Here is a 12,276-nt window from a genome sequence, read left to right on the forward strand (position 1 = left end):
GCAAAATTTAACACGGTGAATTTAATACATATTTTAATTATTTACCTACCACATGCTTGGAAATTGGAAATAGAAAAAATCTCTTGTTATTTTAATAAAGTCCAAATATTACAATAATTTACATCGACAAATCCAGAACAGACCAGGGCTTCATAACGTTATCGAATACCCGAAAAATATCGTTACGTACCGGTATTTTCATAATGGTAGCCAGATAACGGTATTTTTTTTATCGATATCTATTAACATAACCAAAAAATATCGTTATAAAAATACCGGTAAATATAACGATATTTTCTGGTATCAGGTATGCGATATGCGTCGTGCACCAAATCTCACTCGCAGCCCAACTTCCGACTTCCAAGCACCAGTTTTTATAAACGTGGGAAAGCCATGCTTCGGCACGAATGGGTCGGCTCGATCGTAGAAATACCACGTTCTCACAGAAAACCGGCGTGAAACAGCGCTTGCGCTGTGTTTCGCTGAGTGAGTGAGTTTACCGGAGGCCCAATCCGCTCCCCTATTCCCTTCCCTTCTCTTCCCTACCCTCCCCTATTACCCTATTCCCTCTTTAAAGGCTGGCAACGCACCTGCAGCTCTTCTGATGCTGCGAGTGTCCATGGGCGACGGAAGTTGCTTTCCATCAGGTAACCCGTTTGCTCGTTCGCCCCCTTATTTTCATTAAAAAAAAAACTTTGACTTAACAAGTCAAGATGGTGCTGCAATTTGTTTAGTCAATGAATGCAGAAAATTATGCAAAGTACCTATGTCCGTATTTATTACTGGTTTTAATTGTAGCGAATGCGGGGGATAGGCAAAATATGTGTAATTATTTGTATGTCTTAGTATTTATTACTAGAATTCTCAATACATATATATTTTGTAGACTGTAGTTAAAAATATCAACACATTTAAAAAAGGAAGCACAAAATTATATGATAGCATTTACAATAGATGTAGGTATTATAACACGGAAAATATTTTAAGGGCGTAGCCTGTCGGATCAGAGGCGCTTTGCACACGACGGGGCGGAGCGGACCGGTCAATTTCGCCGCGAACGATAGCACAAAGAGAAACCTACAATATGTATTACCAACGCACACCAAGGGCAAAAAGACCGCTCCGCAGGTTCCCGGCGGGCTCTGGTGGCGGGGCATGTCCGCGACTGCCCGCCGTGGATCACACAAACCAGTTTACATGCGGTAACGCAGACGGCGCGGCGGCGCGAGACGGCAGCTAGCTCTATACTCATTATCTAGAACGAACGTCCTGAACTGACTGCCTCCACTCGTCGTGTGCTTTGTGTACCTACGCGGCGAGGGCAGCTGCAGACATCGACGGGCAGACGCGGTCTTTATTCCTTCGTGGACAAAAAGCCCGCCTTGCCCCGTCGTCTGCAGAACAACAGAGTCCACCAGGCAGCCAGCACACGTCGCACATGCTGACAATACAATAATTTATTATACAAACCATAAATTAGTAATATTGGAACAAAGAAACTGAGCACTGAACTACTGAGTACTGACCATGTCATTCTCATTAGACGTCATTTTTCCTATAATATATACCTACTGGTCACCAGACTACTATTAAATACTATTTTACAAAAGGTAACGTTATCAAAGAACATATATTTACCGTTATAAATCCTATTTACCGTTATAACATTTACCGGTATTAATTCCAATTTTTACCGTTATTTCTAGTATCGGGTAAATTTTCGTACCGTTATCTATCCTTGAAGATCCGTCCTTGAAGCAATAACGTTATGAAAAAATACCGGTATCTGAAGCGCTGGAACAGTAGACAGAACGATTTTTTTTAAATCTTGTATATTTTATTTTCCCCGCGTTCCATTTAGCGTTAAAAACGATCCAAACGCTCAAAATGCTTGCTATTATTAGCATTTTCAAAAATCAAAATAAATTTTTCGTGCAACTTGAAATTACACGAAAAACTTGTTTTCTTCCACCTAAAATTATGAAACAAGAAAAAATGTTAAATGTATAATATAATAATTAATATCATTATAATAAGCATGTACATACAGTATGTTTGGTCAAGAATATATTATTTTATGCGAGGTTTCGTCCCATTGTCATAAAAGTAGCCTTAAATGAAAGGTACGGTACCTAATTAGATAGCCTACCATAAATAAAACACAAAAAAGGGTGTTTTATGATGAAAAATATTGTAATTCCCGGGCCGCAGCCCGCAATCACTCATAGCCTCATCATATCATAACACGAAGCTTCGTAAACCACCTTCGTACGATAGACGTATGTGCGGCCGCGGCATAAAAAGAATATTAACCCCATAATAACCCTCAAGCATAGATTACTACATCTATACTATAATACTTTATCTATGGTCTACCCAAAAGCACTCTGACATTGGCAACTCACTGAGGCCGCCATAAAAAAAAAAAAAAAAGAAGAAGAAGAAGTGCCAATAGTTTTATTTACCGTAGGTAGCTACATTTTTACTTGAATGAACTCAGAAAATAATTTATTAATTAAGAGTCTTTGAGTACCTATGGTCTGGATAGCAGAGTTGAAAGTTTAATATATTTAATAATTTTTAAATTAAATACATAAATTAAAATAGTTTAATAAATTTAAATAGAACACCGATTTTGTAAGTTCCTTTCTATTGCTTCGAAAATTAGGGATTTGTGAAGCCAATGTGAAGAAACTGTGTTGTGGAACTGTACTGTAAAAACGGTAAGATAAAGTGATCAGTTTTCAATATTATTGTCTGTAACTTCTTCAGGTTCTAATCGCTGAACCTTTGTACATAAAATTTAGTACTTAGCATTAGATACTGTATAGTACCTGGACCGGCTAAGGTTCACAAACCTAAGTTGCTACCTATTGCGGTAAAATGTATGGATCCCTTAAACTTATTGCTGTGCAACAAAATTGCAAGCTACATTATGTACTTACCTAATGTATTTCGAAGTTTAGCTAAAAATATATAAATCTAGTTTTTTTACTATTCAATCCTATGATCGCGGATTCTTGGAAATCTATTGTTATTCTATTGTTGTCGCGGTCACCGGTGTCCTTATGGGGCTTGATAGGAGCAGTGGTTCTTAACCGGTGGTCCGGGGACCACTGGTGTTCCCTGGAGGCAAAGTGGTCCGCGAAGCCATCCTAATAATATGTGAGTATTTAGAAGTTAGCAAAGAGTATGCAGACACAAAAATAACATTATGCAGACACTATTATAATCTGTAACATTTACATTTTTGCCAAATAAAAAATAAATGAGTGCTAATAATCATAAAGTTGTTCTTGCTTTCTTTATCAAACAACCCTTAACCCATCAACTCCCAAGCGGTGCAAGTGAACCGTGATAACAATAGATTTCCAAGAATCTAATTGGGTGGTCCCCAGCAAGAAAAACATTTGTTAAAATGGTCCCTCATGACTAAAAGGTTAAGAATAAGAAAAGTTTGAGAACCACTGTTGATTAAAGTATGCATATTTTAACAATCTGTAAACAACTTATGTTTTTTCCACAACATCCACATACACGCCCATAATACTTTCGGGCATGTATGTGTCCCTTTTATTGATCTAGTACACTGTGAAAGTAGCAGCGCTGAAACCAATATGTTTTTTGAAATTTGTATGGGCAAGTGCCTCAGCATCATGAATTTACCCATTCAAAAGTTAAAAAAAACTTGAGAGGTGTGAAGGGACAGCCGGATGGAACGAAGTTATTTTTTATGTACAAAAAACCTGTATACACTCAACAAAAAAAAAAGAGAGAGAGAGATAGAGAGAGAAACACGCGCTACCACACGGCTTACAACTATAGCAATAAAACCGACTTCCAAGGTAAAATCAATAATAACATCCTTATAATATGAACTAAAAAGTAATAAATAATTTTTCCTATCTAATAGTGCCTTTTTCGGAATTCGGCTAAACCTCAACTATTTCTGTACTCAATCTTCATCATTTTGAAATCGGTACCAGATAGCTGAATCTTCTGTTCTCTGACAGAATATTTGAAACTTTTGGAACTGGCACTGACTTCAAAATAATGAAGATTGAGTACAAAATTGTTGAGGTTTAGCCGAATTTGGAAAAAGGCACTATTAGATAGGAAAAATTATTTAATACTTTTTAGTTCATATTACAAGGATGTTATTATTGTTTTTACCTTGGAAGTTGGCTTTAATTTTTTGTTAAAAATAATAATTTCACTCTTTTTAGTTACCTAGTAAACCATCGCGTATATTTAATATTCTACGTGTCTTAATTCTTATTACAATTTGTTAAGGGAGAGGCACACTTTTTGTGTGATCGAGTCTGCAGCGCACATACAATCTGCATGGCCGCGCCATGCCGAATGTATGTGCGCCGCAGACATTGCATATGCAAGTATGCAAATGCATATAATCCGATGTCTAGTGATGACTGATAATATAATTATGGTGTTGTGTGTGTATTGTATCCATATACAACCATGTGAGTTGTGACATTGGTGACCCTGGCGTGGTAGTGATGATGATGATGATGATGATGAATGTAATTTGAATAGAATAGAATAAACGTTTATTTGCAGCTAAAACTATAAAAATTTTGCATAGTAGCATATGCTTTCAGTTCTTAAAACAACGCCTAAACCCCCAAACTTGTATCTGTAAGGAATCCGGAGTTCTCTTAGTATCTTCGGAACTATAGTATACCTTGGTGCAAAATCTTGCGTTTTGGTAGCATATGCTTAGGATGCTTCTCATAAAACCAAAATCACCATATATTTCCATATAAATTTTGAGGAGTTCCCTCGATTACTCATGGATCCCATCATCAGATCACCACTTTTGTGAACATGGTACCAAATTGGAGTGAAACCTAATATAACAAAACAAAAATTATGAAAATCGGTTCACAAATGGCGGAGTAATGGTCGAACATACAAAAAAAAAAATATATCCACAGCCGAACATAATATAACCTCCTCGTTTTTTGGAAGTCGGTAAAAAAACACAGACAGATCAAGATAGATACTACATGTTCCGCGAAGTACATGTAACACATGCGGTATCTATCTCGATCTATGTCTGTGGCAAAAAGTGTCGTTACAACTTGGCTACGAGTAATAAAAACTAAGGAATCGTAACTCCTATACTATTACCGTTTTAAATTTGGTTCCTTTTGATCTGTCATGTAACGTCAACCTAGTACCGCTCAAGGCCACCTAAATATTGCAAATGTATTGAAATGTGTACCTAAGGTACACTTTTTTGACAAGTATTGTGGAGCATGTTTTTTGACGGAGTTACTTTTCCTTAGTTTTTATTATTTGTAGCAACTTGGTCTTAATTTTTTCCGTCTAGCCCCCTTTCGCAACGCGCGATAAGGAAGTTCGTTCCAAAATAGATATTTCGGCGCTGCTCATCTCTTGCACCGCTCACAGTGAACTCTTTACAAGGGACACATACACACTTTAATTAAATGTTTTGTTACATCCTGTTTAAGGGGGGTATTACAATCATTTATATATGATCATTTCTATGATCATATATAGGATCCAATATATATGATCATTTGATCATATCTGCATATTACATTATCATATTTCATTGATCCTATTTTACGTCATATGTGGTTTCAATAGCCAATGGAGAGCGCTAACGCTGACAGGTATTGACGTCAGGGTTACTAGATCTCAGAGAATTCGATTTGTCAAAAGACATCGTCATTTTTAATATGGCTTGTTTTTTGTTATTTCAGCCAGATTATCCAAGTATATATTTAGAAAAATAATTACATTACATTATTTGAAACATAATAACGAACAAGAAATTAAAAACTCTTTTTTATATTAAATAACTGGCAACACCTTTTTCTATGACCGTATTGGATCCAATCTCGTAGCAAATGTCAAAAATCTATGATCAAGGAAGAAATGAATCATATGTCTATATTACATTATCCAATATCATTGACTCAATGATCTCGGATCCAATATATATGATAATCTAAATTCTAATATCCCCCTAAGAGATGATAATTTTGATGATTGAGATGAATATTGGTCCAATAAAGTATAATTATTAAGATATCTTCTTATGTGGTCTCTGCTCGCCAAAAGTCATTATTGCAGCTCTTCCAAAGCCTTCTTCAAAGCGCAAGTTCCAAAGCCTATAGGGCTGGCTGAGAATTTGACCTAAGAAAAAATTAGTCAAAATACTACTTCCGCCTGCCTGGGAACAGTCTCAAGAACATATTTCCTTTGCAGATTTATGTATTTTTGCACTATTGCTATTTATTTTTGTTGCAGATATGTCGAGCAATGAAAACTCCTGCGACAAGCCCAAGGAGTACATCTGCGACTACTGCACCCGCACCTTCACGCGGTACTACAACCTGCAGACGCACATCGAGAACTGCCACCTCAATTCATCATGCTGCTGCGAGATCTGCTACCAGAGCTTCGGCAGCCCGGCCGGCCTGCAGCAGCACCTCAGCCGCGGCCACAATCGCTTCGGCCAGGGGCTGCCGGAGTGCGACATCTGCGGCAGGATATACGCCAGGAAGCAGAACATCGCCACCCACATGCTCACCACCCACCTGCTGAGCTACCGCCCCGAGATCCGCTGCGACCTCTGCTGCAAGGTGTTCACCACCGAGCGCAACCTCCGCCGCCACGCCGCCATGCTCCATAACCCCGACTTTGAGTATCTCACCTGCGACACCTGCAAGAGGATCTTCAAGGGCAAAGATTCGCTGGTCACCCACATCCAAACGGTGCACGCGCCGCTGAAGGACCTCATTAAATGTCACGAGTGCGACAAAATTTACACCAACAAGAGAAATCTAAAGCGCCACATCGAGATGAGTCACGAGAGGAGAGTCGAGTTCAAATGCTCGAGGTGCACGAAAACTTACACGTCTAAGCAGAGTTTGAAACGACACGAACAAAGCGTCCACTCGGAGAATCACGATGGCCGCTCGCCCCCGCTGTGTCCCACTTCGACCGAAGGCAGGGACGAAACTAACTTTTCGATAGAGATGGAGCAGCACGAGAGAAGCGGTGAATCTCGACACAAAGATCTAGGGAATCGTGTAGCTTGTGAAACTTGCTCCGCGACATTTTTCGAGGAGGCGCAGCTACGAAAGCACATAAAAGAAACTCATACATTCCAAGACTTCTACAAGTATTGTAAGAAAGTTCTCCTGCTGAGGTCCGGGGACTCGACGACAGATGGCGGTAACGGGAAGTGGCACTACTGCGATATGTGCTCGGAGTACTTCGTCGCAGCGATCGAGCTCGAGCGTCACATCGGGTCGAGGCACGACAGGGCTTACCAACCGTCCACGTGCAACGTTTGCTTTCGACGTTTTTACAGCAGGGAGTCGATCGCCGAACACAAAACGGTGTGCGTCCCTCCCCCGGATGCCAACCCCTGCGGCCACTGCGACCGGCTGTTCACCGACGTGTCGAGCCTGGAATTCCACATCAAAATATTTCACCCGCGAGCGCAGATCGCGGACTCGAACGTCTCGTCGACGTTCGTGGAGGAGCCCGCCGAGACCGTCTTCAAATGCAGCCGCTGCGAGCGAGTGTACTACGCCGAGCGGTCCCTCCGACACCACGTCAAACTGAAGCACAGCCTGGACGAGGAGGTGCAGTGCCAGCTGTGCGGCCGGGTCTGCAGCAACAAGTACTATTTGGCGTCGCACATGAAAATAGTGCACAACGACGACGACTGGTCCAAGTGCAAGTACTGCGGGAAGCAGTTCAAAACGAAGAGGAACATCCGCCGCCACATCGAGTTCACCCACCTCGGCCGGCAGAGGTACAGGTGCATCGCCTGCGACACCCTGTTCAAGGAGAAGCGGAGCCTGAGGAAGCACGTGCGCATCAAGCACCCCGACTCCGATCTGTTCCCGCAGTGCCATATCTGCCTCAAGCGGTTCGAGTCGGCCAAGTCGCGCAAGATCCACCTGAAGCTCCTGCACTCGTTCAACGTGAGCACGTTCCCATGCGGCGTGTGCACGATGTCGTTCGCGTCACAGGCGGCGCTGGACGAGCACCTGGCCGCCGAGCACCTCGCCGAGAACGAGATCTACAAGTGCGAGGACTGCGGCCTCGTGCTGGAGGGGCAGGCGACGTACGAGCGGCACCGGCGCTCGCGGCACGCGGGGCCCGCGGGGCGGCCCGGCCAGCCGCCGCGCTGCATCCTCTGCGACAAGGACTTCAGCTCGCGGAAAACCCTGAGGAGGCACATCAAGAACTTCCACAAGGAGTTCGAGGACGAGGAGCTGGCGAGGCTGTGCTCCGGGCGGCCCGCCGGCGTCGACTGCCCGGCCTGCATCAGGAACTTCGCCGACGACTACTACTACGACGTGTACCTGAAGGTGAAGGACGTGCCCGACGCGGTGGTGTTCAAGTGCGAGTTCTGCAAGGCCTCCTACGGCCGTTTTGAGTATCTGGTGCTGCGGCACAAGCAGACCTTCGATATGAGCAGGAGCAGGAGCTACTTGAGCGAGTTGTGTACGGCGGAGATGAGCGAGGAGTCGGGGCAGTCGGACGATGGTGTGGGGCTGGACACCGCGCCCATGGAGCCAGAGAGTACCACCGCCGATGTGAAAATAGAGTTCACTCAGAAGCCCGATTGCGACATCAAGTCGGAACCGCAATCTCCAAAGAGTGCAGGTGATGTTGAATAATAAAAAACAACACCTCCTGATGTGATATTGATTTATGGTAAAGAAGAAGAACTCTTGATCTCAAATACGCACACCGACATATCTCCATATGCAAACCAATATTATAATTTATAAATATGTTCTGCTGTAAATTTGTACCTATTACTGTAGATTGTAATTTCTGCAATTTATTGTTTATTTATTTTTTAAATTATTTTTATTTATATACCAACATTTTGTGACTGGTGTAGTTAATAATAAGAATCTCATTGCCTCAATCTCTCAATTTTAGGCTTTTACTTATAAGGAAAGTGCATATTTATTAGGCAAGCAAACCTTTTTAGAAAATTAAGAAATTATTATTATGCTAGACTGCATTAAGTCTAGTGTTACTAACACTACTCATTTAAGGAAGTGTCTAATAGAAATATGATAATTTTTTATATTTTATTGCCTGATGCTTTATTTAAGTGCCGAATATTGATATTATTTAAAATATCGTGTATTTATCATGTAATAAATGATTATGACAATATATCTTGTGATCTGCAATGTGTATCTATTGTATTTTAAAACTGCCCTCAAGTCTACTTAATAAAATTGTTCAATAATTTGTCAATTATGCGACGCCATTTTTTTTAGTGTTGCCAACTACTTTACCAACTACATACATAAGAATGGTGATGACAGCAAATGAAACAATAGATCAATTACATAATTTTTTATTTTCCATTGTTTTGATGTGCTAAAATTAATTCCAACCAGAAATCTGGTTAAAATAATGTATAAAGGAACATCAAAAATCCTAATATACATTATCGGTATCTGCTATGTAATATCGCTTTGGATAGATTAATTACGGTATTTAATTTACCTTAAACATTTAGTTAACTATTGTAAGTAATACGCTTTAATATTAATAAATTATATATTGACGATATTTTAATTTTGCTAGGCACGAGTCCTTTAATAACATCTATTGTATCTATTGTATATTTAGAATGTTGAATGTTCTCCATTTAAGAGTTTAAATATTTTATGACAATGGAAGCCAAAGTTGTTCTTATTGGGCTAAGTTTTTAGTAAAACCAACTGTGAGTCGAGCCTTGTTTCTTAACGTTTAAATGAATTTAAAAATGATAGGTTAAAATTTGAATTCAATTTCACATAATTCAGTTTAAAATAAGCGTAGTTTACTGAGATCAATTTCATTAGCCTACCTTCGTAACATATTTGATATGATTTTAATTTTCATAAATAATAACATACATGAAGTTATATTGTAATACCTTCAATTAAATTGAAGTATAATAAGTACAAACACAATAATAAATTTACAACAGTTTTAGACAGTTTTTCATAAAATTACAGTTAAGTTAAGTTAGTAGAGTTTTAAACTATAAAGCCTAGTGTATATTTTAAGGTCGGTGGTTTAGTTTGAAACAAAAAGCCAAATATATTATTTCACATCTATGTAAGACTTACAGAATATCAATATTGACCACAGAAACATTGCACATTGCAGCTTTTAAAGTAATGTAACCAGAACCAGAACTTTATTATAAACTACCCACTTATCGACAAAAGATAGTTATTATATAGGTTCAAGAAGATTTTTAGATAGGTTCAAGAATATTGATTTTGGTTACATTTGCAGTACAGGACAGACATTAATTTGAAGAGCCTAACTTAGTTTAACATCTATAATTCTATATCTATATACCCACATCGTAAGATACCGTACGTACGCTATGTTAAGACATTACAAACATCATTATGTATTATAATTTATGTCTTACACTCTGCCAATCACTCGTCACATTTTTACTTTTCCTAAACTAACAGTCGGCTTGAACACATCACAAAATATTCATTTGTTTTCAAATTATATTTAATACAAGTGAATGTGGCAACACAGCAAGCAGGCGTTTCGGACCTACCGTCCAAGGGTACTTTGTTATTGGCACTTTAAATTTTCTACAGATTATTTGCTCTTTCAATTTGTACCAATAACTAAAGAACAATGGGCTTTTAGATTTGAATGAACTATTTATTTATAATATAAAATTCATAAGCTTTAAAACTTAAAGTAAAAGTGAGAGGTTGAAACTTACAAATTATTATTAAAATTCCTGAAATTAACTATAACACCGTTTTCTTACTTAATTACAAATAATTGGTGTTATTCATGGCCTATGATTTAATTTCAAACGAACTAACAGCCACAAGCGAATTTAAATCACTTCTACAGAAAGTAATGGCTAAATCTAGACGCCATCTTGTTTTGGAATACTCTAGCAGACAAAATGGTGGAAAGAAACACTGCAGTGACATTTAAAAAAGCTTACTCGCGCCAGCCTGGAATATTGTTATCGTTAACTAGTCGAAATATATTGCCGTCTCTCTCATTAAAATGAATATAGACCGTATTCTTTGAGCCAGACTAGCGCAAGCGGGGCTTATGTATGTACAACTACTTATTTAGCAATCTGTGGTCTTATAGTAGTCCAAGAATTTATTCTAGGCACACAAATATTTGGCCGATACGTACTAGTTACGTACAAATAAATTGAAGACACCCAGAACATTGTACAGTCTGTCAAGAAAGTGAAGAAATTAAAAAATGGCAACATCGTAGTGTCATCCCTTTCAAATCAATCTAAGAAAAACACTACGATGTTGCTACTTTTTAATTTCTTCACTTTCTTGACGGACTATATTTTTAAATCAGTTACTAAGCAATTAGCTACAGTCATAATATTTTTCAATGCTCTATTATATAATTATACAAACTAGTAGAAAATGTTGGAGGAAAAAAATGACAAGAAAATGCATAAAATTAATGTTTCTACAATAATTATTTGTGAGCTATTATACGCTAAGCGGTTATCAATCTTTTTTTAAATAATTAAGTGTTATAGCTTCACCATATAGAGTTAACAAAAAATGAGGGCGCTAGTTTCTTCTTAGCTGTCACATTTTTGTTTAAGTATGGCAACAATTCTGTATAGAATAAAATCAGTTTCATTTGAATTAATATCTACTCTTTTTGGTCAAGCTAAATATGTATAACGTAATATAAACGAATACCTACTCGTCTATCAAATTAATACAGCCCATAAGCTCTTTAGCAAGCACTTATGGCATGTCATAGTGAAATTCTCTTGCAGTGAAAATCAACAGCAAATCAAGAATCAAAATGGTATCTATGTTGTATAAAATACCTTATGTACAAAATACAAGGCATACCTATAGATAGTAATGGTAGAATGTCTTTCGTCCGTAAAAAGTGGACTCTATCAAAAGATGTTTACTGTTATGTAGTAGTAGATGTATACAAGGTGTAATAAAATATTGTGATGATAGTTTAGGGATGATACTTTCACTGTAAAAATAGCAGTGCTGAAAGAGCAAATTTTGTGATTAGTATGGGTAATCGCCCGAGCGCGTCGAGCGTCATAAATTTTCCCATACAAAGTAAAAAAAAGGTACTCTTTCAGCGCTGCCACTTTCACAAAAAAACTATAAGGAACCCATACAAACCCTAAAGTATTAATATCACTTAGTTTTGTTACACCTTGTATATAGTAGTTATAGGTTAAGA

The 12,276-nt window shown here is 38.6% G+C and overlaps 1 protein-coding gene across 2 annotated transcripts; it reads left to right on the top strand.

Moving 5' to 3' along the window:
- The first annotated feature begins 2,527 nt into the window (after window positions 1-2,527).
- LOC121736539 (zinc finger protein 808-like) lies at window positions 2,528-8,870 on the top strand. 2 transcript variants are annotated; one of them, XM_042127802.1, is made up of 2 exons: window positions 2,528-2,723; window positions 6,301-8,870. In XM_042127802.1, the coding sequence occupies exon 2, from the start codon at window positions 6,303-6,305 to the stop codon at window positions 8,691-8,693; it is 2,391 nt and encodes a 796-aa protein (XP_041983736.1). In that variant the 5' UTR covers window positions 2,528-2,723; window positions 6,301-6,302; the 3' UTR covers window positions 8,694-8,870. The 2 variants fall into 2 exon arrangements, with proteins under 2 accessions (XP_041983736.1, XP_041983737.1); XM_042127803.1 differs by lacking the exon at window positions 2,528-2,723 and adding an exon at window positions 3,107-3,165.
- Window positions 8,871-12,276: the final 3,406 nt, after the last annotated feature.

Source organism: Aricia agestis, chromosome 19 (genome assembly GCF_905147365.1).
Source record: "Aricia agestis chromosome 19, ilAriAges1.1, whole genome shotgun sequence".
NCBI classification, from domain to species: Eukaryota; Metazoa; Arthropoda; class Insecta; order Lepidoptera; family Lycaenidae; genus Aricia; species Aricia agestis.

Coding starts and splice junctions, on each gene's coding strand:
- LOC121736539 (XM_042127802.1), top strand. CDS start 6,303: ATGTCGAGCAATGAAAACTCCTGCGACAAGCCCAAGGAGTACATCTGC.